The following is a 25,555-nucleotide window of genomic DNA, read 5'->3' as shown; positions in this document are numbered from 1 at the left end:
AAAAAGAGACATTATGTCATAAAAAAAAAAAACTGCCATAGTGGCAAGTCATTTATTTAGAACGGTAAAATTATATTGTGTTGTTAAGATAAAAACTGAAATGTTGGGATGCCTACTGAGTACCCTGCTAATGTTACAGTTACGTTTGTACAAAGTAGGGCTGCACGATTTTGCATAAAATGAGAATCACGATTTTTTTGCTTAGAATTGAGATCACGATTCTCTCACGATTTTCTTTTCCAGTATAAATATTTATTGCACTTATTAACTGCACATCAACTTCGTAACAGTTGAGACTGAACATAAAAACAATAAATGAACATAAAAACAATAAATGTCTCACATTTTGTCATTGCCGCAAAATGTTGTACTGCTTGTAATTCCGTTTCCACCATTGCTCGACACTGCGTGTATAGAGCAGGTAGTGCAACATTTGAGAAATAGTTGCAGGACGGCACTGTGTAGCGTTTGTCTAGGGTGTTGATCATTTTCCTAAATCCCCTGTTTTTTCCCTGCCAGCTGGCTTCGGTATTACGTGGTATAAGGCTCCGCCCTTGTCATTTGTTGAGCAGGAAGAGTGAGCGCTTGTTTTCATGCAGATTATGTCCCGGATCAAAATGCGGTACAATCGTCACCTTTTTTTTTCTCTTTTTAAAAAAAATCGTTGTCATTTGGAAATGAGATCACACATAAGTATGAATTGAGATTGCGATTTTCTAACGATTAATTGTGCAGCCCTAGTACAAAGGTTTAATGTTAGGCCAAGGTACACATGTGATTTCACAGCAGCAGCTGTGCCAGCCTTCTCAAACAAAATGATAACATAAGCAGGATAACACTTAGGTGTTTTCACTGTGAAATTACTCAATTTGAATTCTTTGAATGGAACCTCTATGTTGATCCGTGCTTCATTTAATTGGAAGAATTTCCTCCTGTGGTCCAAAAAAAACCACAATAACATTGTTGTGCAAACCGCTTATTCCTCAGTCACCCCCATCCCCTCAAATACAAAGTATCTCTGACTCTCTCATCAGTGACTCAGAGGAGAGTTATGAGTGCATATGCTGCCTAGAGCAGCGATCCTCAACCTTTTTTGCGCCACTTGACCGGTTTAATGTCAGACAATATTTTCACGAACTGGCCATTAAGGTGTCATGGATAAATACAACAAAATAAAATGACAAGACCAAGACAAAAACTGTGGTATTTTGTAAATATAATAATAAACACAAATTCACTGTGTAATTGTGTAACTTTATTAGCAGCATCCTCCTGAAATGCGCCAACAACATTGAGAATCTGCCCCTTAATGCTCTCTGGTTACTATGGTAATGCGTAAATATTCCTTTCAAAATAGACAATATAGACAGACAACTACAACACAGGAAAAGACCCAGGGAAACCAAGTTAACGATAAAAACGCTGAAAACCATAAATTTCACACCTGAGCCTCAACTCTTGCGGCCCGGTACCAAAAGACTCACAGACCGGTACCGGTTCATGGCCCGGGGGTTGGGGATCGCTGGCCTACAGTACCAGTATCATATCTGGGGATATGACTCTGGGGTTTGTTGGAAACTGAGAATTGTTTCCAACAAACAGACATGTCTCTCCTTTACCTGGCAAGATTTTAGAGCATTTATTTTCAGCCTATACAAATGTTCACATTTCACTGAGAAAACTGTTACCACTCTTTACTCTTATAATATGAAGATGTTGCACATGCATGATAGATGACAACACAGATTGGTTTATAAGTGGATGGTCTGGCTTAGCATTGGCATTTATTTAGAAAGTGTTGTGGATATGAAGTGCCTTTCTGGTCTTAAAACTCTCCTCTTGTCTCTTGCAGCCCTGCAGTGTGTAGATGATAAGGCACCTTGTATAAACAACGCTACATGCCTGAAATTCAGCAATGGAACTGAGTACTGCAGGTAAGATCCACTGGCCGGGCCTGCAACAGCTACACCTTTAGTTTAAGTCGTGGTGCACACACTTTAACAACACTCATCACAAAGTGTGAGCACAGCAGTAGACATGCCTCATAAGGGGACTATTGGATGTGAAAGCCAAGGCAGGAAAAAAGGGGGTTTTAGATCAACCCCAGTCTATTCATGGGACCATGAGGTTTTGCTCAGACACGACTGGGGGAATAAAAGACCGCTCTGTCTGACAAAGTACTGGGAACAATACCAACACACACATTTCCACCTCCAAGATTTTATTTCTGGGACATTTCAGGGGTTTTGTTACTCTCTCTTGTGTTTCTGTAGAATTGATCGCTCCAGGCTCTGCCAACACATTTTACTGCCCACCTTTCTTTCTCTTTTTTTTGTTTTTTGATTTGAGTGGGATGTCAAGGGTGGTAACATTTTTATTACAGGAGAAAAAACTAGGACAAAAAAATTAAACTGAAGCTTGAAACAACCTGTGAATGAGTCTCCTCGTAGCCTTGGTGTAATCAGACCAGAGAAAGGCCCATGGCGTAAAGGAGTCCAATGGGCTGCTTGATCTAAGCCTTCCACTTTCTGACAGCATAGGGTAGTTTGTAATTAAGACTGTGTAGTCTTTTTAATTGCATTGCCACTCCCAAGCCAAATTCCAAACACACATGCACCATCGCTGGTTCTTGAAGCTGATCATATTTCATTAAATGTGATGAGAATCCTGCTGTGCGTCTGTTCCCAGAGTTTGTGGAATTTAAACACTGCTACTTGTGCAAGAAGGGACGACAACAAAAGCAACATTCCTTAATGTGTTTCACCTTTTTTTCCTGTCTGTTTGGAGGAAAGATACACATTATTGTACAGCTGCCTATCTCGGTGTACACCAGTTTGTTAGTGCTTTGTGTTGATGAGAAAAGAGACGCATGCATAGGGGACGTGAGGAGATATTGCTACATCAAGGCATTATCTAACATCTAAAGATAGGCAGTTTTTAGTTTTACAGATATTTCTCAGATGGAGGAAGAACATCTAAATAGTGGTGGTCAGTGTATTTTTACAAACCAAGCTTAGAAAACAAAATCGCCCAACTTCAGAACTGTGCCATTAACATGCACAGAGTTAAATATGGCTTCATTTAATTTGACATTTCTGCTGGTATTCATTGGCATGCATATCTTAAATCATTTGCAGCCTTTTAAGGCTTGACCACATCCTTTTAGGTTTTATTTTTATGATGCTTTTTATTACTTTACTGCTATTTAACTGTGGTTACAGGTTATAATATTGTATTTTTACGTTTCTTCTACAACGCGACTAATATTGGACATTTTTGAGAAGCCTGGCTTTATTCACCATTCCTCCTCAGCTAAGTTTTTCCTCTCCTGACCACAGAGTTGGTATTTTTTCCTCTGATTTAAGTGATCCTGACAATAAGATTAAACTGTAGAAAGCAATGTTGCCCTGTAGAGACAAAAAGAGAAGTCTCTCAGTTTAGAAAGTCAGCTGACAGAGAACAGGCCTACTGTTAGACTGATTAGGTAGTCGGACAGTTTTTCTGCTGTCTGAAGCAAACATGAACAACATGCACACTTATGTGCACATGAAGGCACACACTTTCCTCTGTCCAGGCTTTCTGGTCGCAACTGCGTTTTATTGTCAGTCAAAAGGCTCATTGTGCAAAAAATCTAATTATGTCCCTATTAGTCTCCTCAGTGTATTAAAGGCAGCCGGTTGTAAGTAAACAGTCACTCTGGTTATTTGACTTGGACCTGCTTAATTATGTCACATGGATCATGCCAGAGGTCAACAGATAATTAATATGACAGGCTCATGCTGGGTGCATGCTGGGTGCTTGAAATATTTATTTTTGTTTCTTCACAGCATGAAAACATTTTTGGAATATGCATTTCCCGTAGTTTCACAAGCAGCATGGACGAGTGTGAGTGTGTGAATCCGGCTCATGAAAAACTCGTTTCCTTACAGAGTTCATGCTCTGTGTTAGCTGTGATATTGTAAAATTTCTTATCTGGTTACTTTCTACAGAAGAGACATAAAGACTAGCTGTGAACCTGTCTTTAATTGTCATAACTGTATTACTGCTGTGGTAGTACATATAGAGACATTACAAGTTCCTTACAAGTATGAGATCCTTAAAGACAAAGAGGACATTTGGCCTGCAGTTGTTCCCAAAGAGCCAATTATCAGCTGAATCCTGATACATTTAACTCAGTCCTGTCATTGCATGCATACAGTAGAGGTTCAAAAGAGTTTCAGCATTGTAGGAGCAGCCATATCTGTTCATTGTTGTAGTAAAGATCTAGGTACTTATGTGTTATAGTTTTATTTCCTCACTGTATCCATATCATGAACCAACTCTACATTTCCTACGTCATGATTATAACATTGTGCACACATTATGTGCGAGTCCTTGGTGGTTTTCATCATGTTATTTATTTTTTATTTCCCATACATAATGGCTTAAAAATACTTCTCTGAATACATGTCCAGAGGTTGTTACGGGAGACTGGCTTCTAGAAGTAATTTGGTAAAACAGCAAATTTTGAAAAACCCTTCTGGTTAAACTGGGCAAACGAAGCACCCGACTGTTTCAGAAAGGGTCTTATGATTAACCGTTTTTACTGCAGAAGGAGAGAATCTATAAGCTTCATTCACCTTATTTGAAAGAGTGAATGTGCATAGAGTGAAACAGTAATACTCGAACCTCCACACCTCCTCTCTGCACGTGCAGTACTTTTTCAGTTTGCCTCGTTTCTGCTGAGATCCTGCACATCCTCTTAATTCTGGAAAGTGTAGAACCGGTTCAGTAAAAGAAATGAAAGAAAGAAAACTACAGTTTTCTTTTTGCTGTACTATAGGAAGTACAGTTTAAAATAATGGTAGTTGCTGAACGCAGCATCTGAAAAGTCTTGAGATTTTTTTTTTTTTTTTTTTAACACCCTCTCTCTTTAAATCATGAGTTTTGGACGTGCACATGGTTGTGAGAGTAAGTCAAAGTGGATGGGAGAGGCCCGTTGGCTGGCATGTAGGGCAGGGTGCAAAAAAGCACAGAAGCTGTCTAACCGGTGACACTACAAGCCATCAGCTTTGGGCGTGAAAGTCATGAGTAATTCACTGTGCAGATTTGTGCATGCCAGTGTGCCCGGATAGGCATTTCTAAATGGATGTTACCTATCAGTATATTAGGTAACAGAACAGAAACTTTGGTCATGTTTGTGGGCCACAGCGGAGTCATGAGGGTCACATGCCATCTGACTCACACTCTAGTTATTACCTGAGAGGTTCAAGCGAGATCGAGACTACACAGATCATTGTTGTTATGGCATTTTAACCTCTGGAACACAATCTGTGTCTTCCGCTGGGTCATGCTGCAAACTGATGAACTCTCCCTCCTGTTTTTTTTCTCCCGCCTTTACATTTTAAACCTTTTCTTAAAGGTGAGGGGAGCGTTACTGTGTTGTGTAGACCTGCTGCCTTTTTGATCTGACAGGTAGAATTAGCCCGCGAGGCAGACGGAGGAAGCGAGAGGGCCAAAACAAAAGAGGATGTCTCTTTTCAGGTAATTTGAGGAGTAGTACCTCGGAGCACAACTCCTTACTAATGATGAGAGAGGGGGGAAGGGAAGAGTGAAGAGGGGAGTGTAATTTCCCTCTTGCTATGCCTCTTTCATCAAACTGTCACTCATTTATCCTAAGTCCCTCCCACTAGTTCAGGGATATACTAGATGGCATTTGGCCTCTTAATCTTTCCATGGCATCAGTGCTGAATATTTCTTTTTAGACTATTTTCCAGGATCGTTATTGTTGAGCTCTTCACCCACTGGCCTTATTTAGTAATTCCTGCGTCATCTCCCATTTGTGTCTGTGGACTTGGAGAGCTTTATTAAGGTTTGCTACCTCACATTAACTTTTTTTTTGGGGGGGGGTGAGTACATATCACAGAAAATGCAGACAAAGAGAAAATGTGGGAAAGAAGTAATGTTTTAAAACCACTCGTTCCTTCCTGATTCACCCTTACACTCCTCCAAACCACGCTCCTCGATCAGGCGCACACAGATTTTAACTGCGTTAGGCATATGATCCAAACTAAACTCAACAAACCCTCAAGCTGGAGATTGGAACCCACAGCAGTGATTTCCCACTCTTGCTCTCCCAAGACTTATCTCCTTCCCACAGCCGAGCTAACAACACTGTAGATGTGGTTGAGACTGGAGCCATAGTGATAAGAGTTTCTTTGTGTGCGTGTGCTTGTACGTGTACTCTGTCTGTGTGTCTCAGAAAAGTCTAGGGCACCTTAAGCCCCGGGCAAGTTCACATGCTGGCACCCATGGAGAGGTCTGAAGTTTAGATTTAATATTTGATAGTCAAGATGAAGCTCAGCGCAGCCCTTGAGTGTGTGCTTAGAGGCCCAAAAATGTCACAAGACATGCTTCATGGCTTCAACAAAGCATTGTTTTAACTTATCACAGAGTATGAACCACTGTCATCACATTTTCCTTTATTTCGTCTGGTGTGTGAGCAAGTTGGGGGGGGGGGGAGTAGATAATCAGATTATGATGAGGGCTTTAAAAAGCTGATAGTCCCATGATTTGGGAAGCTGAAATCAAATCAAGAAAGTGTGCAGTCAGTGTGATCAGTGTAAAATATAAACTGCTGCTGCTTGCAAACCTTAAGTAGGTTCAAACCTCTCACTCAGAAAGAGGAAGACTTACAAAGCAGCGGGGAATGTAGCAACCAGACCATAAACCCACATACAGTAGGGTGACAAGTGGCCCTCTGTCGCACATTCGTGCAACACCGTGAGGTCAAAACTACCTCAGTTTTGTCATAAGGTTACACGTTGTCCATATGATGAAAAGGATCTAGCCGGCGTGACTTTCCTCACTTGGTTATTGCGGAAACAAATAGCAGTCAGCAAAGAAAAGCAGCTGTTATCATCCAGCGAAATTCAGTCTGACTTTGCTTTTAGTTCAGCGGTCATAAATCAATGACAGACGTTAGTGAAATCCTCTGACTTTTTTATTCCTGGCCTGTGTCCCAGTGGGAAGTTTGAAGCAGATTTCTGAAATTAAGAAATCACAAATACTGTGCTTTTGTTAGTGTTAGAGAAGCAATTAAGGGATGACTTCATCTGGAAAATGTACTGGGTTTTTCCTGTGTACAAAAAATCCCCCCCCCCAAAGAGGTTTGGCTTTACCCCAAAGGAAAATCACCAGGATTGTGATAAAATATTTTTAACCAGTTTGGGGTTTTTTATGTTTTTTTTAGGTGAGGTTTCATTTACTTGAGTAAATGTTTGGTTTTTATTTATTATTAAATGACAATAAAATGAAATAATTTGTGTTAAGTAGGGTTGCTTTAAACTGAAGTTACTTTTCCCCTGCTCATTTCTAAACGGACTGTGTGCAGCGTAGATCTAAATATGGACCTTTTTCAGGCCAGCAGAGCTATTGGCAGAGAATACACTTTAAACGACCGCAGAATCAGGATAATGACAGAACAACATAGAGAGATCGGTAAAAGGAGCACTCGGAGACAGAGGGAGTCCTGTTCTGTGTACCGCGGCTGCTCAGATGAGCCTTTTTGGACATGTTTCTAAACACAGCCTGCGATTTTTACCACATGACTCGAGTGTGGACTCCACCCTGCACCGCACTCCTTTGCTCAGTCCTCGTTGATGTTTTTTGGTCCGTCTGCACGGCCTCCTTCTCCTTCTAGCTCTCTCATTACCTTTGTGTCTTTTACTTCCACCTCGGTGCAGCCTCTTCGTTTAATCCTGCTTCCTCTTTTTAACTTTTACATCTGCCCCCCCCCCCGTATGGCAAAGACAATTTTGGAGCTATTCATGGTTTCTACTCCCCTCATATTTCAACCTTAATATGTATCTTTAACCGCATTTTAATTTCCCCTTCAACAATAAGCTCTCTGCAATGTGCTGAGGTTTCTGCTGGAAAGACCTGTCCACACATTGTGTTTGCACAGTGCCAGTGGAAACAAAGTCCTAACAAGACTCATTATCATTCAGTTAGAAGGCAAATGGCCCCTCTAGCATATGTGCTGGAAGCTCACTCAGTATACTGCTCATTATACTCCTGGCTGTGTCTGTAGAAGAGCCGTAGAGGCTTCCAGCACAACTTCACCTACTTCCAAGGTACACAGAGCTCCAGCAGCGCTTGCAGCGTATAGAACAACTCTAATGTTTAACCGATGTGTTTTGGCTTGTAACCTTCGTCAAGGTTGTGAATAAAGTTTAAATAAAAAACATTTGCTGTGCTCTAATCACCAGCAGAGTTCATCAGTTCAGTTTTTACTGTATTGTGATGCATGTCGATACAGGAAAACTGTGATAATGTTATCAGATACACTGGCAAGCTTGGACTGTAGTTTCAGCATTTGGATTCACCTTCCTTCAAAACTGTGATAAAGTTGCAGCTCTAGTCTGAATGTCTGATCTGTGTGCCACAAACACCCTGTGTAAGCGTCTGCATAGCTAGCTTGTATTTTTTTTAATCCCTCAGAAATCTTGCAGCACAGCTTCTTTTGTGAGCAGAGGTGTTTTTGCATAGAAGCAGCAGCGAGATCAGTAACATGTTCTGTACTTGTGACATCCATGCGTGCACACACACGAATAAAGTGCAGTGAATAGGCCACCTATACTCTGCCAAAGCAGGGAGTGATCCAGGGATTGAAATGTGAGCTGGTTTATGTGCTCCATTTTTCTCTCTCACACAGCTTCTCTGCGATGGCCGCGGGGGGAGACCATGATGGAGTTATTAAGTGTAGCTGGGACTAGAATAGTGTCTGGAAGAAGAGGAGGCGGTGGGGTTGTATACTTGAAGGTGGAGAGGTAGGAGGAGGGGAATTACCACAAAAGAAAATAGAATTAGAGCGTGGGCGATTTCAGGACATAGGGATTAGGAGCGAAGGAGGTGGGGGATATTACGTGAGTTTGTGAGAAACAGTCCAGCCTTCACTGCTCACTGAAGTCCTCACAGCTACGGAGGTCAGCGTGAGGTAGAGGAGGAGGAGGAGGAAGAATACGAAGAAGAGTGGAGGGAGCGAGAGCGAGCACAGGATGGGGGTGCTAATGTGAACCAGCTGTGGAAACCTGACACCTCGAGAGCGGGTTAGAAATGAGATCTGGAGGAGTGAGAAAGGCAGGGAAAGAAGGGCTGCAGGAAACTCGGAGCAGTAGGAGAAAGCTGGAGAAAACAGGAGGGACGGAGGCCTCGTGGAGCAAAACAAAGAATCCATTAATGAGCTGTTCCTGTGTTGTTCACGAAAGCAGAGCTCGCCGTGTTAGTAAAGGTGTCCTAATCCCTAACTGTGTTCTGTTGTGCGTATGGAAATTTGTCAAAGGCTCACACTGCGGTCTGCGTTTTTAGGGACAGACCCGTTTGTCAGTGTGTTGTTATCTTTTTCTCAGCGAGGCACCACTCCCTGTCAATAATGGGAATCATGCACAGCCTTGTCTGTTTGCCTCAGGCTCTAGTGAAACAGCCAGGAGCTAATAATGAGCGCTCTATGTGGCAGCGAAACCTGAAGGACAGGACAGGGTAACGTTTCCTGACGCCATAGCATTTGGTTCTATCAACACTGGTAGATAGCACCAGTTGAATTTAATAGAACTCACCATGCCTCATCCCTGTTTAGGGATTTTCACAAAAAAGGCAAATCACTTGGATGGGGGTTAAAAATTGTTCAAACAAATATTGCTTGTGTATTGAAGTAAGAGCCATTTGAAACCTCCACCAATGATGCTGAAGTATGTGGTGCATGATGTCATATTTAAGCCTGTACGCCATCTACACACAACCCTATTTGAGTTTGGTGTGGAAGTTGTAGACCAGCCTTTGGCCAGAGCTTTAAACCTGGCAGGGCTGGGAATTACATAGCACTCGATAACTTTGGTATCTCGATATAGAAGCTGTGTGATTCTCGATAAATGAAAGAAAAGCATAAAAAACAGGAAATATTGTTTAATCACTGGTTGTGAGTGTGGTATCGCATTTCAATAAGTTGGCTTTTTCAACCATCTAAAACCATTTTGATTAGCTCCATGATGACGAGTCATGAAGTAGTCATGACTGGCATGTTAATCTGCATACTTAGTAAAAATATTCATATTTGGCACATATGTAGTGATGACATGTCACGAAAGACGGTGGTATAATTTTTATTGGCAAATTCACATAATTTTTAAAAAAAAAAGCTGTTCCCACCATCAGTGTATAAAACAAACCCGTGGTTAACAAAGTTGTTTAAATAAAGCTCAAACTGGGCTACGATTACATTAAAGGAGAAGTGTTGGATTTCCCTGGACCTCGTATCACCCCCAAGTTTTAACAGTGAAGATGTGTAAAAAGTTCAGACTGAAACATAAACCTGGCATTAATCTGGACACGCTTTTCTTTGTGTGACAGCCCGCTAACGTGATGTATGTCCGAGGGCAGACGGCCGTGTCATTACTTTGGGAGAGGTGGGCGGAGAGGTTGTCTGGGAGAAGAAAGAGCAGTCCTAATTCCCAGGACGGCCGCCTTGTTGTGATATCACGAGCAGGCCGCGGGGAGGGACGTCTCTTTGTTTGTGTGTTTTTGTGTGTGCTGTTTGAAGGGATGTGTTTTGGAGCGTGTAGGGGTCGCGGTACAAACACACTGATACAGCAGCAGAGACGGACAGGGTGGCCATGACTAATTTGTCTACTACTACGCTAATCTATTATCTCATCTGCCCAATTAATAAAACAAAAAAAACAGAGTGTGTGCAAACAAAAGTCTAAGGGGAATTTGTTCATCTCTCTCCTTTGGTAATAACCTTTTGATACTTATAGCTTCATTTTGACGCTGTTGTTCAGCAAATCACCTGAAAGTTTGTCTCAAATCGAGTGAAAGTTTTATGTGTTGGGCTCATGAGTGCACAGGTATTTTTGTAATAAAGGTACAGGGTGATTATTAGCACTATGTGGCTCATTGATGTGTTTTTAATAAGTCTGGTGGACAGTTCAGGTGTTTATATTATGTGTAGTTTGGGATTAGTTCAGTTAAACTATTTTAGAAAAATATGAATGTTTTGCTTAATATGTTCAATTTGGTATGTTTTTAAAATCTGTGTACACAGCCCACTTATTGTGCACTCCATTTGTGAACCGTTTAGTGTTTGAGTGGGAACGTTTTCTCAGATGTTGTTTGTCATCTTTGGATGATTCACATGTCATACCAGCCAGAAGTTTCACAGATGCGATTGATCTGTGAGACTGCGTGGCATGATTCATGACTCTCCTGTTTTCCCATGCTCTCACAACCTAATATCTTCAAGCTGCCTTGGGGTGGAGCAGCCAGCAATAAATAAGTCAGACTGTGATACTAAAGTACAAGTAATTCCCCTCTACACTGTCTCATCCGATCTTTATGTGGGTCACAACACAAATCTGTAGGTCTTCCATTTATAGGAATCATCCTTTAAGTTAAAATTGTCGAGGATGTTTAAGTCTTTCTCTTTTTTTTTAAACTTTAGTAACACGTTTCTGCATGTGTGGTGTTGGATACTCGGTGGTGTATCTCTGCTGTCCTTTTTGTGTTACCTGAGCCCCTCTGGGGAGGCAGGATTAGAGGCCTCAGTAAGAGGCAGCAGGTTGTTCTGTTCCCCTCAGTCCCCAGGTGGTGTGTCTGTCACACGCAAGAAGATGACATGAAAAAATAACATACACAGGAAATTGTCTGACTTTTTTTCTTCTTCTCAGTAACAGAATAACACTTATGATCAAGTACTGTCACACATGGAGAAGTGCTAAGTGAAAGTGGGTGGGACTGAAAAAAACAGAGGAATAGAAAGTGACGAAGGGAACATTGTCTTTGATAACATGCCTAGCTGACTTATTGCGTAATACTGTAATTTTTTCTCCTTGCTGCTCGGCATGGAGCTGAATCACTTTACTGAAAAAAGGAGAAAACATGAAATCGAAAGAAAGGGGTGGTGAAGAAGAGAGGAAAAAACACACACACACATTTTGCAGACCAAATGTGGTGGTAACTTAAATAAGTCAAGCATTCTTGCCCATACTGTTGCCTGTTTGTCTGTTATGTATAGTTTATCCCATTGTCCAGGTTATTGCTAGCGCTTTCCACTTGTTGTTTTCAGTTTCTGCCATGCTGCAGTCAACAACTTCCAGATAACTCCACCTCACATCCTTCTGCTTCTGAACTTCTCCTTTGTCACGAATGACCCCAGTTTAACCCTTTGACCAAACCCAGCTTCTGCCTTTTTTCTGAGCGGGTTTATGGGGAAACAGCTCTGGGGCTAGAGCACTTCCTTTAGTTATCTTAGAGTTAGTCTGTCAAGACACAAACAAACCCCATTTCTGTGAAGAAGCTTATGGTAATGCAAGGGCTTGTATTCAAAATGGCTCTCCTGGGTTAAAGACATTAAACAGGCACGGTGCATACTAAGTGTTAAAAGTCTGAAGCATCTAAAAAGCTATTTTCTCTTTATGTACAGCCACACATTTTGCTAATACTCCTACTAAGGGATGTGGTTTCCCGCATGCTGTTATGTAGATCATTATACAGAAATGGAAAGACAGTGTATTAGACAGTAGTGTTTACTTGTGCTGGTTTATTTGTTTCTTTGATGTGTGTGTGTGTGTGTGTGTGTGTGTGTGTGTGTGTGTGTGTGCGTGCTACATGACTCCTATACAGCTGTTACCCTCAGCGCTCTATCAGTACTCTCAGTAGTAGTCGTCTGATGTGGTGGATTACATCCACCTGAGTGAAACTCGCCCTTTTGTTTTGTTTGTTTGCGCTGTCAGGCTCACATGCTTATTTGTCTTCTTGTTAAGCTCATCTTTTTGTTGTATTGTCTGTATTTAAGGCTGATAAGCTTTCAGTTTTGAGCGTTTAACCTCTTCCATCACTGATTTGTGTTTTGATGTGTGTCCAGGTGTGCTCCTGGCTTTCTGGGGGAGTACTGCCAGCACAGGGATCCCTGTCAACCTGGCTTCTGCCAGAATGGCGGGAAATGCACTGTGAACATGTTACTTAGTGTGTCTGTACGGGATAGTGCCACCTGCTCCTGCCCTCTTGGTTTTACTGGAGAGCGCTGCCAAACTACCCAGAACTCCACGTGTTACCCACACAACCCCTGTGAGAACCAAGGTCGCTGCACGCTGCTGTCGCTTGACAAGTACAAGTGTGAGTGCCCAGTAGGATGGACAGGTAAGCTCCCGTTTGATCGTCTCTGCTCTTTCAAGAGCCTGATGCATTTTTTTTTATATCCCGTATGACTGTTATAACCAGTTATAACTTTTGGGTCTTTGAAAGATATTAATAATCTCTAATCACGTCACCACCCTCTGAGAGTCATGAGTGTCATAGCTCCACTGTGCTGAATAGGAAGTGAGATCCAAAGACCTAAATGTTTGTTGTTCATCCATGCTGCATTCATGAGCATCCAACGTCATGCTTCGTTTCAAGCAAAACAACAGATTTATTACACATTTCCACTTCAAGGCTTCCTTTATTATATTCATTAAATCTTTGCTCGCACAAATACAGATGTGTTATTATTTTTTTTATTATACATTCCACCTGTCACACTTTGCTGTGACATATATGATTGGATCTAACTCTCAATTCCTTTTTTCTTTTTACTCCTGAAGTACAAACCAAAATGCATGCTAACGCAAGTTAGTCCCCACACCCCCTAATCATCTATCAGTGATTTATTTTTATATTCAAGAAATAAAACGATATCAATAAAATTCTGAACTTTAGTTACTAAAGCATAGAACGTGGAAAGTGTGCACGCTGCTTTTCTTCTGCTTTTTAGGCTGCATTTCTCGATCGGTGACCATTAAATCTCGGCTCTTTGTGCACTCTTGCGTCTTTCAGGAGCACGCTGTGAGTACAAGGACAGCTGTCTCTCTACTCCATGTGCCAACGATGGAAAGTGCAGCGCTCTCTCCGGCGGCAGATACACGTGTTCCTGTCCTCCTGGTTACGAAGGTCCTCGCTGCCTCAATGACACGGATGAATGTGAAGACACGCCCTCCCTGTGCCAGAACGCAGGCCGGTGTGTCAATACCCACGGCTCCTACAAGTAAGAGCCTAGTTTTTGATACCAAATTCAAAAATGCTCACCGTCAACAGGAAACGCTGATCAAAATGATGTCGCTCTAATTTCTGCTTAAATTTGTGAAAATGATGTTAAGATGTTACCTGCTCTGCCTTTGATGCAGGTGTTTATGCACTCCTGGGTTTACGGGTCGACATTGTGAAAGCTCGTACATCCCCTGCACGCCTTCACCGTGCCTGAATGGAGGCACCTGTCACCAACCCTCTGATACCACCTACTCATGCCACTGCCTTCCCGGTAGGATTTCACAGTTTCCGAAATTCAAAAAAAAGCAGCATGAAATAAAATCATAGAAAAAAATTGCTACCACAGCTGTTATTTATGTATAAATGAAAGTAGGTTAGTGTTTCTGAATTGTTACACTATGGTGTTTTGGGTGCAAATAGTCTGATGTTGCTGGCTGTGTCGTATCTGACACGCAGCACTGTCAGACTGCTACAGTTAGCGGATACATACAACAGATACACACACACCTAATGTTTATATAGCACCAGACGTTGTTAGAGGACGGCATACTAGAGCATTATGCTTCACTGTCTTCCCAAATCAACACTTCATTAAAACCACTAATAATCAAATGTATTTATTTCATGTACGTCAGGTTTCAATGGAACTAACTGTGAGAACAACATCGACGACTGCCCTAATCACCAGTGTGCCAATGGAGGAACCTGTATGGATGGGGTCAATACCTACAACTGTCAGTGTCCTCCAGAGTGGACTGGTAAGGCACTTTCATGTGCAGTTATTTATGTGTGACTAACATCTTCCATATGTGCCACTCTTATCTGTGGCTGAAGATGACCTGTAGTCTGGGACGTCGTCTCTCCATCCAACAGTTTTTTGACATTTTGGCTACATTTGATTGTTTTCTACACACTGCTGAGGACTGCTAACTCTGCTAACACGTTTGCATGGCATCCACAGCACTTCTGTTTACAAAGTGAATATGCAGGCAGCAGCTTTCTAGGGCCTGTCTGAGTTTTGTAGCACCGATGGTGCTTTAATGATTCGAAATGACGACGTTTGAGTCCCTTCATGAGGCAAAATGATGTAATTTGGTTCCCTGTCAGAAGCTCAGCATGTTGTACCATGGCAGGCAAAGGATTAACCTGTTCATTTTAAATCCCCCCCCTCACAGGTCAGCACTGCACAGAGGACGTGGATGAGTGCCGGCTGCAGCCAAACACCTGTCAGAACGGAGGTACCTGCAGCAACCTGCCCGGCAGCTATGTCTGTGTATGCGTCAATGGTTGGAGTGGACCTGACTGCTCTGAAAACATTGATGACTGTGCAACAGCTGCATGCAGCCAAGGCTCCACATGCATAGACCGTGTTGCATCCTTCATCTGCGTGTGTCCTCACGGAAAGACAGGTGGGCGTTCATACGAAACCCTGCACAATGTTAACTCTAGTGTAAATAATGGTGCCATGAGTTCGTACTGAAACTATAGATTTCCTTGACCCTTTCCTTGGTAATTCAGAGAAATGCTGCTTTCTGTGGAACACGTCTAACCTGAACTGATGTTTTCCTAAGCACATGATGCCTCTGTTTTTGTTAAAGAATATTGCACAGGGAAATGAAACTGAGCTGTTACTCTGTAAAACAGTCTAATTATACCATAGAATATTTTTTGCATTTCCACCCTGCTGATTAGTCAGGACGGTTTTGGCGTTAGAGTAAGGTAAGCCTCCCCCAAGTAGCAAATTTGCATTGACTTTGTTTTTCTCTGAAACGGGTATAACCATGTGCAGGACTCTCCGGGGACATTTTGTCTCACCCTAGTTTGCATTAAAGTCTTTTATTTTTTTACTCATTTGTTTTGATGTAATGTTCTCAGGTCTGCTCTGCCATCTTGATGATGCCTGCATCAGTAATCCCTGCAGAGAGGGCTCTCAGTGTGACACCAACCCCATTACTGGTATGTTCAACTGTAACTGTCCACCTGGATATACTGGGCCCACCTGCAACCACGACAGAGATGAGTGCAGCATAGGTGAGAGTCTTCCCAGCAAATAAGCTTTAATCTCTGCCGGCCTCTGTTCTCGGCTGTTATTTATATGCCTTCACTGTTTACCAGCAGGCACCAACCCCTGTGAGCACGGTGGGCAGTGTGTGAACACTGATGGTTCCTTCACCTGTAACTGTGTTCGAGGCTACGCGGGCCCACGCTGTGAACAAGACATAAACGAGTGCGCGTCAAACCCTTGCGAGAATGACGGCACTTGTCTGGATCGTATTGGGGAGTACACCTGCATTTGCATGCCTGGTAAATTTCCTGTAATTTTTAAAAATAATGTTATATTTGAACACAGCAAAATGTGAAAATTGACACACGTGAAAATTCTGCGTTTTACAGTCATTTAACCACAAACCTTAGAAGTAAATAACAGCAGTGTCATCCACTTAAAGTTTCCTCTGTGTCCTCGATCCTTGACCTTCAGTGTTTTTGTTGTTGCGAAATTATATAGTTGTTTCTGTGTACTTGTGCAGGATACGAGGGGAATCATTGTCAGCTCGAGGTGGATGAGTGTATGAGCTCACCCTGCCTGAACAGAGGCAAATGTCTCGATCAGGTCAGCAGCTTTATCTGCGAGTGCCCAGCAGGTTGGTACACCTTCAGCTGTGTTAGTGCATTCCCCTGACTCATTTCTGCCGACTGAACCTGTTTTTAAAAACTAAACCTTAAATGAAACTTATCAATATGTTAATTTTGTTTCTTATGTTTCTAGGCTTCAGTGGGGACATGTGCCAAATAGACATAGACGAGTGTTCCAGCACGCCCTGTTTAAACGGAGCCAAATGCATCGACCGACCTAACGGATACGATTGTGAATGTGCTGAAGGTAAAAGGAAATTGCAACATGTTTTTGACCCAGAAAGTAGTCGCTGAAAGTCACTTCACAGAGTAAGAAATTCCCCTCTACCCAGGCTTCACTGGTCTGCTGTGTGAGGAGAACATCAACGACTGCGAGCCAGATCCATGCCACTACGGTGTGTGTCAGGATGGTATTGCCACCTACACCTGTAAGTGCGATTCTGGATACACTGGCTCCATCTGTAATATCCAGCTCAACGAGTGCCACAGCAACCCTTGTCAGAACCAAGGACGATGCATTGACCTCGTTAACACCTACAGTTGTCACTGCCTACCTGGAACCACAGGTAAGTACTGAGTGTGCTGCAAAGATTCTCCAGAATCTCATTTAATGGGGCAATGTGATAGAAATGGTGTCACGTGATACGTGAAACAAACACTGTGACGTTATTCATTGAGAAAAGCTTGAGAGAAAATGAAGTGTGATGAAAAGTCATTCTGAAACACGATAGTGTGGTCACCAAAGTGCAAAGGAATGTAATCATTAGAGCGGTTAAAATAGTTTAGTCTCTTAATGGCAGTCGTAGCTGCAGCAGTAGCCGTTCACACTGAACAGTTTTAGTTCTCATTCCTCATACAGCATGTTTAGAAGTATAAATAAGCTCTAACTATGCTTCTGAGCATTTCTAAATAACCCATTTCACAAATGCTGTTGAAGTCCAAAGTCACATAATTGATTCTTCTGGTGACTTGCTTAAATTGAATGAAAATATCCCGGTCCCTCACATCTAGAGCCTCTCGTGTAGTTTGAAGTCTACAGTACTCTTCAGTGTAGCAGTCACAAGTCTCGGTCAGGCGGTTAAGCCCACGTTGCTTTCTAGATTAGTAAGATCTTCATTGTGTTTTTACCACCCCAAGGCTTGGTACTGAAGTCCTGCATTCAGGCTTCATGCTGTCACTTCCCCTCTTCTCAAAGTGTTTCTGTTATTTTGTTCTTCTTCGCTCTGTTCACGTTTAATCATCATTGCTCTAATGCTAATCACTGATGTCACACTTTAAAGCATTCCTGTGGTCTATTAAAATCTTTTTATATATATTTGGTCATATTTTCTCACTTATTGCTAAATTCCTTTTTTGTGGTCTCTTACGCCCCCTGGTGGTAAATGACATTCTGTCTCTCTGCATTTGAATGGAAGGAACAAGGTTTTTGGTCCTGACCTGTACAGTATCTGTGAAGAGCAGAATGATTGCATTGTCCAAGTTAGTTTTAAAATTTGTCTGTCCTCTACGTGCAAGCACTCGGTGACTGTGGTGAAGAAGAAGAGCTTCGCGGAAGAGACTTTGAGCACAACCAGTTCAGTGTGAGGTGCATATAGAATCACAAGTAAAAGGATGATAAGCAAACTTAGCTGATGACAGTTTAGCTTTTTAAAATTCATATATACTTGTAATCAAAGGCTGCCGCACAGAACATGAAGTCTGCCGGGTGTGCCAGACGTCCCAAAACTGGTCTCAGGCTTAGTCACGACAGCCAGCTGGTTCAAAAATCGTAGATTTTATAACAGCTGCTCATTTGCCTCTAATGCAACTCCTTACTCGCATTAATCATCAGATTCTTTTACTGTGCCACTTTTATATATTCCAGCGAAAGGATAAACTTTTAAACCCGACTGTTGTTACACGACATGAATTTGTCTTTGTGTACTTTCTGCTCAGGTGTGAACTGTGAGATCAATGAGGACGATTGTGCCAGCAAACCCTGCGTTCATGGAGAGTGCCAGGATGGCATCAACAAGTACAAATGTGTTTGCACCCCGGGATATTCAGGTACGTTTTTGCCTCATGAACATCAACGTGTATAAAAGCCCTCAAAGCTGAGGCAAGATAAAGTGGCCTGAAATCATCTCGTGTCCTTTTGATGCTACTAATTACCTTTAACTTGTTCTTTAACAGGAGTAAACTGTGAAGACAACATTAATGAGTGCATGTCAAATCCATGTTTGAGTGGGGGAACCTGCCAAGACAAGGTCAACGGGTTCCACTGCCTTTGCCCACCCGGCACCCACGGCCCTCTGTGCCTCTCTGGTAAAGACCATTGTGCTCATCAGCCTTGTCAGCACGGACACTGTGTCGAACAGCAACACGGGTAAGTTATGGTTATACTGGTGTTTTGTGTTTTACATTATTGGCATAAGATACAGTCATTTTTTTATTATAGTGGGAATTTCATCCAATTAATTTTCTCTCTACTGTTAATTTGCACTTACTTCAGATAGATGTGCAGGTTTTGTTTTTTCCAACACGTCAGCATTTTTAAATTTAACATCTCTCCACATATATATGCAGGAGCTAATGCTGTTACTGTGAGTCAGTTCAGATTTTAAACATCTTTCCTTTGTGTGAAGGTACCGCTGTGAGTGTCAGGCTGGATGGGAAGGACAGCACTGTGACCTGGAGAAGAATGAGTGTCAGTCAAACCCATGTCAGAATGGTGGCACCTGTGTGGATCGACACAACGGCTACACCTGTCAGTGCAAACTTGGCTTTGAAGGTAAACGCCACCGCTGTCTTTCATTTTATATAAGAAGTATTTTAAAAATCTCCTCCAGTCCTTTCTGAATTAATGCACAGTGCAGAGGTTCCTTGTCGCGCCTGTGTCAGATGCCTGTGCTCAGAGAAATTTCCAGTTTCAGCAGACTCTGTTTCTGTTGAGAAACTTTGCCGATATCAGCGAAACATCGAGTCTGACACGTTATTGTTGACTGCTCTTTGATCAGGTATGAATTGTGAGAAGGACATTGATGAATGTGCATCTGGCCCGTGTCTGAACCAAGGCGTTTGTATAGATCAAATCAACGGCTACACCTGTCAATGTGGTCTGCCGTTCACAGGTCAGTGATGGCACATTTACTTGCATGTAATGTCACAATTTTAAGCTGCTGCCTGGATATCACTTTGGAGAATATTTCCATATGCATGATTTGATTATTACGAATCTGTGTGAAAATAGGTAAACACTGTGAGGTGGAACAAGTTCCCTGTTCCTCTCATCCATGTAAAAGGGGAGGTGTGTGCCATCCAACTCCAGATTACACCTCTTTTACCTGTCGATGTCCTATCGGTTGGAAAGGTATGTGTTCGTCAGCATGCGTTTGTGTGTGTGCTTGACGGTGGCTGTTAGCCGTAATATTAGACCTACATTTCTAATATTGCGTATCACCGCTGGAATTATGCCGTTCCAACTGGTTTTTGCTTTTTGTGTTTTTGTCCACACTTGCGTAGGTGCGCTCTGCGATGATGATGTAAACGAGTGCAAGAACAACCCTTGCAGATATGGCGGTCGGTGCTTAAACAGCCAGGGGAGCTACACGTGTAACTGTCTGCCTGGATACAGTGGACACAACTGTCAGATAAACATTGACGACTGCTCACCAAGTGAGTTTAATTTGGTCACTTTGTCTTTGGATCCAATATCATCGTAACTTCCACCAGTCTTTTATTTAATTTAATGATGTTTAAAATAAATAACAATCAGCTGTTATTTAATAATAACTCCTAAAAGCCAAAGGTGCTCATACAGTTTGAGCCGTGCTCAGATGTGTGCTTGTTTATTCAGTAACTGGTTTAGTGAGCCTGTTCCTCCTGTCGTCTGTGTTCTGCAGACCCGTGTCTGAATGGAGGCTCTTGTGTGGACGAGGTCGGGAGTTTCTCCTGTAATTGCCGCCCAGGTTTTGAGGGAAAGCGCTGTGACATTGAGGTTAACGAGTGTGCCAGCCATCCCTGCAGAAACGGCGCCTCCTGCGAGGACTACGTCAACAGCTTTGTATGCAAGTGCCGACCTGGCTTTAACGGCATACTGTGTGAAAACAACATCCCCGAGTGTACTGAAAGGTAAGTGCCCTGTCGACACGAGAGCCTAAATATGCTGTCTCCCAATATGTGCGACCTGAGTACGAATCGGTACATATTTCTGCATCAGTAGATTTTAAAGTGCTGTTTTCTTTTTCTTCCTCCTCCCAGCTCATGCCTCAATAACGGGTCTTGCATCGATGACATCGGCAAATTTACTTGCCGTTGTCATCCGGGTTTTTACGGTGAATTCTGCGAGTATGAGAAGAACGAGTGCGACTCTCAGCCCTGCAAGAACGGAGGCACCTGCACTGACGGTCTGGGCACCTACCGCTGCACCTGTCCCATGGCATACAGTGGACAGAACTGCCAGGTAAGTGCGCAGTGTGGGTCTGCATAATTCTGTAATTCCTTTGTACGCACAATGAGAGTTGACACATTTTAAAAGGCTAATGGGGTATTGTCATCACCCCGCTGGGGTGCAGCGTTGACACCCAAGTTTGAGAATGTGATAACTCGAGAATGAAGCTACGTATGAGCTTCAAATTGATACCATTGGTGCATCTACTTGGAGGCTGCTTCAGTGCTTTCTGTAGAGCCACGACAGGTGGCCTCGTGCACTCAGATCACTCATATTTGCTGCCTTGTTTTAAACACTCGATGTTATCGAAGGCACTGTGAGTTGTGCTGGTTTGTTTCTATGAAATGATTTTAAAACCTTCTTTTTGTATGCAGAACTATGTGAACCTGTGCAGCCAGGTGCGCTGCCGTAATGGTGGCTCTTGCTCACAGACAGCAACTTCCTGGACCTGCCACTGTCAGCCTGGATGGACTGGATTCTACTGTGATGTGCCCAACCAGTCATGCCAGGATTTTGCTGCCAGGAAGGGTGAGGAAGTGGTTTTTGGCAGAGATATCGAGAGTGATAATGACCTACTGTTTATATTGTTACAAGGAAAATTTGAATGCTAAATGTAGCCTGAGGATTTTATTACCTTCCTGCTTACAGTTTAATCACTGTAGTAGGCTGCCTCTGTACACGGTAAACTCATCATATGTGTTTGGCTGCAGGTCTGCAGTTGGAGAATGTATGCAAGAATGCTGGCCGGTGTGAGAATGTGGGAAATTCCCACAAGTGCCACTGCCAGCCAGGATACACGGGCAGCTACTGTGAAGACATGGTCGACGAGTGTCAGTCAAACCCTTGTCGCAACGGTGCTACATGCAAGGACTATCAGGGAACATATGAATGCGTAGTAAGTGCACTCTCAGCTTGATATGTGTGAATGTTTTGGCAGGTTTTATGTTCAGGTTCTATATGCAAACAGCTGAGCTAACCTCTGTGTTTTGTTTCATTGTCCCAGTGTAAACCAGGCTACCAGGGGGTGAACTGCGAGTATGATGTGGACGAATGCCACTCTAAGCCCTGTCTAAACGGAGGAACATGCATCAACCTCATCAATCACTTTAAGTGCGCTTGCCCACCTGGAACACACGGTATGTGCACATAGTAGAAGATTCGATTAACAGCTGAGGAAGCTTTAAACTTAAAGTATGAACAGAAAGTGATGCTAATGTTTGAGGATAACCTTTCCTGTTTCTTTAGTTGTTCTTGACGTGGGAAAGGAAATGTTGATTGGATGTTGTACTTTTCAAAAAAGTTTCTTTAGATGGATCTAAAAATAAAACTGAGAGCAAATTAAATGCTGTCTGTTCTCTATGTCGTAGGACTCCAGTGTCAATTTAACGTGGATGACTGTGCCCCCAAACCTGGCTCTCTGGAGCCTCTCTGTAAGAATGGAGGACAATGTGAAGACGGCGTGGGCGGTTACAAGTGCAACTGCCCGCTGGGGTTCACTGGTGACCACTGCGAGGGGGATCTGAACGAATGCAAGACTCGACCCTGCCACAGTCACGGCAGCCTTGACTGCATCCAGTTGGTCAATGACTACCAGTGCCGCTGTCGCCTTGGATACACGGGTATTTTCACATTAACCTCTGAAAACAACACAAGAGCACCACACGTAATTTTTGCTGGTTTTCTAAAAGGCGATGAAACATGTTTCCTCAGGTCAACATTGTGAATCCATGGTGGATCTCTGTCTGTCCAGTCCGTGCCGCAACGGAGGCGTCTGCTCTATGAACATGAGCTCGGTGCATGGCTACAGCTGTTCTTGTCCTCGTGTAAGTTTTCTTTAAAGCTGGCTGTTTTCTAATCTAAGCGATCTCCTCTTTATCCCTCATATGGCCTTTACAGCTCTTGTTATTTGCCTATTGTGCTCATCAGTTTTTAATAACTACTGGTTTCATTCTTATTCCTTAAACACTCCTCCATCAGTCTGTCCTGTATCTACTGGTGATAACAGCAAATGGAAAAGGGCAGGCAGCCATAAGGCTAGAGAAAGACGAGCCTTCTTTGTTTTTAAAGAAATCCATATTTTTCTTTGACTATGCAGAAAACAGCAGGGAACAGTAAAAGCAAAACAGCAAAGGTGGTTACCTCCATTCAGCTTCTGAAACTGATCCAGTGTAGAAAATGAATAATGGCATGAATTACTCATGATAATGGTGAGATGCTGTGTTGTAAAGATGACACAACTTCATGTTTCACTCTACATGCTCTTCATTTCACACACCAGCAGGAACATAATACAGCCTATAAGAATGTATAAATGTTAATGATCGTCTTTGATTCTGCTGCCGTGTAGCTACGGCCACGACAACTGTCACATCTGTGGCGTGTAACATAACAGCAGGTTGGCTGTTTGTCGTTCTTCTGCCTGAACGTCAGTGCGTGTTTTTTCTCTGCACTAACTTCTTGCTCCCTGTCTGTTCTCATGCTTGCTTCAGAGGGCCACACCATGGCTCAGGTACAGTAGAGTAGCAACAGTCTTGTAGGAGAAACTAAATGGTTGTTGTAAAAGTTTGCCTGATAAAGTAATATCTACTGCCTTACTATCACACCTAAACAGCATCTTGTGTTTTATAGGGCTATACCGGGTTGGACTGTGGGGAAATGCAGGACTGTGCAAAACAAGGATGCCAGAATGGCGGGCAGTGTGTGAAGATGGCCTCCGGCCATCTGTATTGTCAGTGCAGGTCGGGCTTCAGCGGGCCACACTGCGAGAATGAAGTGAGATGTCCGTTAGTCTGCCAAAATGGAGGAACCTGCGTGAAAGACCAGGCATACCCATACTGCCGCTGCCCGCTCTACTTCTCCGGACGATACTGCGAGAACAAACAAATGACGCCGACGCCCCGGAGTTGTCCGTACGAAGACTGTGCAAGGAATGCAGGAGACAACGTTTGTGATGATCTGTGTAACAACCACGAATGTCAGTGGGACGGAGGAGACTGCTCGCTTCAGAGGGAGCCGTGGAGAAACTGCAAGGCCTCTGTTCCCTGCTGGGATCTCTTTAAGAACGGGCACTGTGATAAGGAGTGTGACAACCCCGGCTGCCTCTTTGACAGCTTTGAGTGCCAAATGACCTCAAACTCCTCCTGCAAGTATGTGACTCTCCCCTTGACTCTTCTGTAAACGTGTTTAAAATCAAATCTTTACCTCTTGTTCTTGATTGTGATTTCTGTGTAAGGTATGACCGGTACTGCGCGGACCACTATGGTAATAAAATCTGCGACCAGAGCTGTAATACGGAGGCTTGCGGTTGGGACGGCCTGGACTGTTCTGACACTCCTGCCGATTTTGCGGGCGGCACGCTGGTTCTCGTGGTCCGTCTGCAGCCTAAGGAGCTGCTGGGAGACCTGAGGGGCTTCTTGCGCTACCTAGGAGCTCTGCTGCACACCAACGTTCAGGTGAAGCTGAACGAAAACAACGAACCAATGGTTCTGCCGTACTTCGGAGCACCGAAGGGACAGGGACAACATGCCCAGAGAAGCAAGCGGGAGCTGCACAAGGAGGTTATTGGGTAAGGATACGACAGACGCGTAATTTCTTGTCTGTGCATTTCTTTGCCAAATGAATCACAAATTTCTTGCTTACCGGTGACTGAATTTCACTTTTGATTGCACAGCTCCGAGGTGCACCTGGAAATCGATAACCGCAAATGTTCCCAGAGCCCCTCTCACTGTTTTTCAAGCACAGAAGAAGTCGCTTCCTTCATTGCAGCAGCCCACATCAAGGCTGACCTCCCTTACCCTCTAGTGTCTGTTGACAGTAAGTAAATCTGTCATTCAAAAATGAATGGAATATAAATGCTTTATATGCATTTTCAAACTAAAACCTCTGTATTTACACTTGTCTTTGTACCATTCAGGTCTTCCTTCACGCGAAACTACAAAAGAACCACTGATGTATCTGATCGGAGTGGCAGTGGTTGTTATTCTGCTCATCCTGGTGCTCGGGATGCTAGCAGCCAAAAGGAAACACAAACACGGCGTCCTGTGGCTGCCTGACGGCTTCATGGCTGCTAAAAATGACAAGAGGAGAGAGCCTGTTGGACAGGATGATTTTGATATGAAGTGAGTTCACGTACAAATGAGCACCGTGTGCGTAAAACAAGGTGGAGAGGTTGAATGTGCTCAGGTGAAATACATGCTGTAATGCAAGAAGGTTGTTGTTGAAATGACCGCGATGAGCTTTCAGGGGACCATAGAGTATGACACAGATACAAGCAGGATGAGAGTCATTGTCTTCTAAGCTGCTTTTGTTTCTATATCAGGAATTTCAAGACTGATGGAAGCATGATTGATGGAAGTCAGAGTCAGAGATGGCTGGAAGACGAGGCTCCATCCAAGAAACCGAGAGTAAGTGAACAATAATGACGTTTGGCGTATA

The 25,555-nt window shown here is 43.1% G+C and overlaps 1 protein-coding gene across 2 annotated transcripts in view; it reads left to right on the top strand.

Moving 5' to 3' along the window:
- Positions 1-25,555, top strand: part of notch2 (notch receptor 2) — a 39,284-nt gene that overhangs the window by 10,506 nt on the left and 3,223 nt on the right. The window contains exons 2-30 of one of the 2 annotated variants that reach the window (XM_025903381.1): positions 1,853-1,934; positions 12,899-13,173; positions 13,849-14,056; positions 14,196-14,329; positions 14,694-14,816; positions 15,234-15,467; positions 15,934-16,089; positions 16,177-16,362; positions 16,587-16,700; positions 16,826-16,939; positions 17,025-17,258; positions 18,628-18,738; positions 18,865-19,057; positions 19,317-19,462; positions 19,689-19,802; positions 19,922-20,041; positions 20,194-20,346; positions 20,574-20,802; positions 20,932-21,133; positions 21,496-21,649; positions 21,832-22,016; positions 22,125-22,257; positions 22,489-22,740; positions 22,832-22,944; positions 23,750-24,267; positions 24,354-24,686; positions 24,792-24,934; positions 25,035-25,239; positions 25,440-25,524. In XM_025903381.1, the coding sequence (XP_025759166.1) occupies positions 1,853-1,934; positions 12,899-13,173; positions 13,849-14,056; positions 14,196-14,329; positions 14,694-14,816; positions 15,234-15,467; positions 15,934-16,089; positions 16,177-16,362; positions 16,587-16,700; positions 16,826-16,939; positions 17,025-17,258; positions 18,628-18,738; positions 18,865-19,057; positions 19,317-19,462; positions 19,689-19,802; positions 19,922-20,041; positions 20,194-20,346; positions 20,574-20,802; positions 20,932-21,133; positions 21,496-21,649; positions 21,832-22,016; positions 22,125-22,257; positions 22,489-22,740; positions 22,832-22,944; positions 23,750-24,267; positions 24,354-24,686; positions 24,792-24,934; positions 25,035-25,239; positions 25,440-25,524 (5,249 nt within the window). Of the gene's footprint in view, positions 1-1,852; positions 1,935-12,898; positions 13,174-13,848; positions 14,057-14,195; positions 14,330-14,693; positions 14,817-15,233; positions 15,468-15,933; positions 16,090-16,173; positions 16,363-16,586; positions 16,701-16,825; positions 16,940-17,024; positions 17,259-18,627; positions 18,739-18,864; positions 19,058-19,316; positions 19,463-19,688; positions 19,803-19,921; positions 20,042-20,193; positions 20,347-20,573; positions 20,803-20,931; positions 21,134-21,495; positions 21,650-21,831; positions 22,017-22,124; positions 22,258-22,488; positions 22,741-22,831; positions 22,945-23,749; positions 24,268-24,353; positions 24,687-24,791; positions 24,935-25,034; positions 25,240-25,439; positions 25,525-25,555 lie in introns of both variants that reach the window. The other variant, XM_005478730.4, reaches the window with a different exon arrangement.

This window comes from Oreochromis niloticus, linkage group LG23, assembly GCF_001858045.2.
Source record: "Oreochromis niloticus isolate F11D_XX linkage group LG23, O_niloticus_UMD_NMBU, whole genome shotgun sequence".
Taxonomy (NCBI): domain Eukaryota; kingdom Metazoa; phylum Chordata; class Actinopteri; order Cichliformes; family Cichlidae; genus Oreochromis; species Oreochromis niloticus.
Note: the sequence above shows the minus strand (reverse complement) of the source record. Positions and strands in the feature narration are given on the sequence as shown.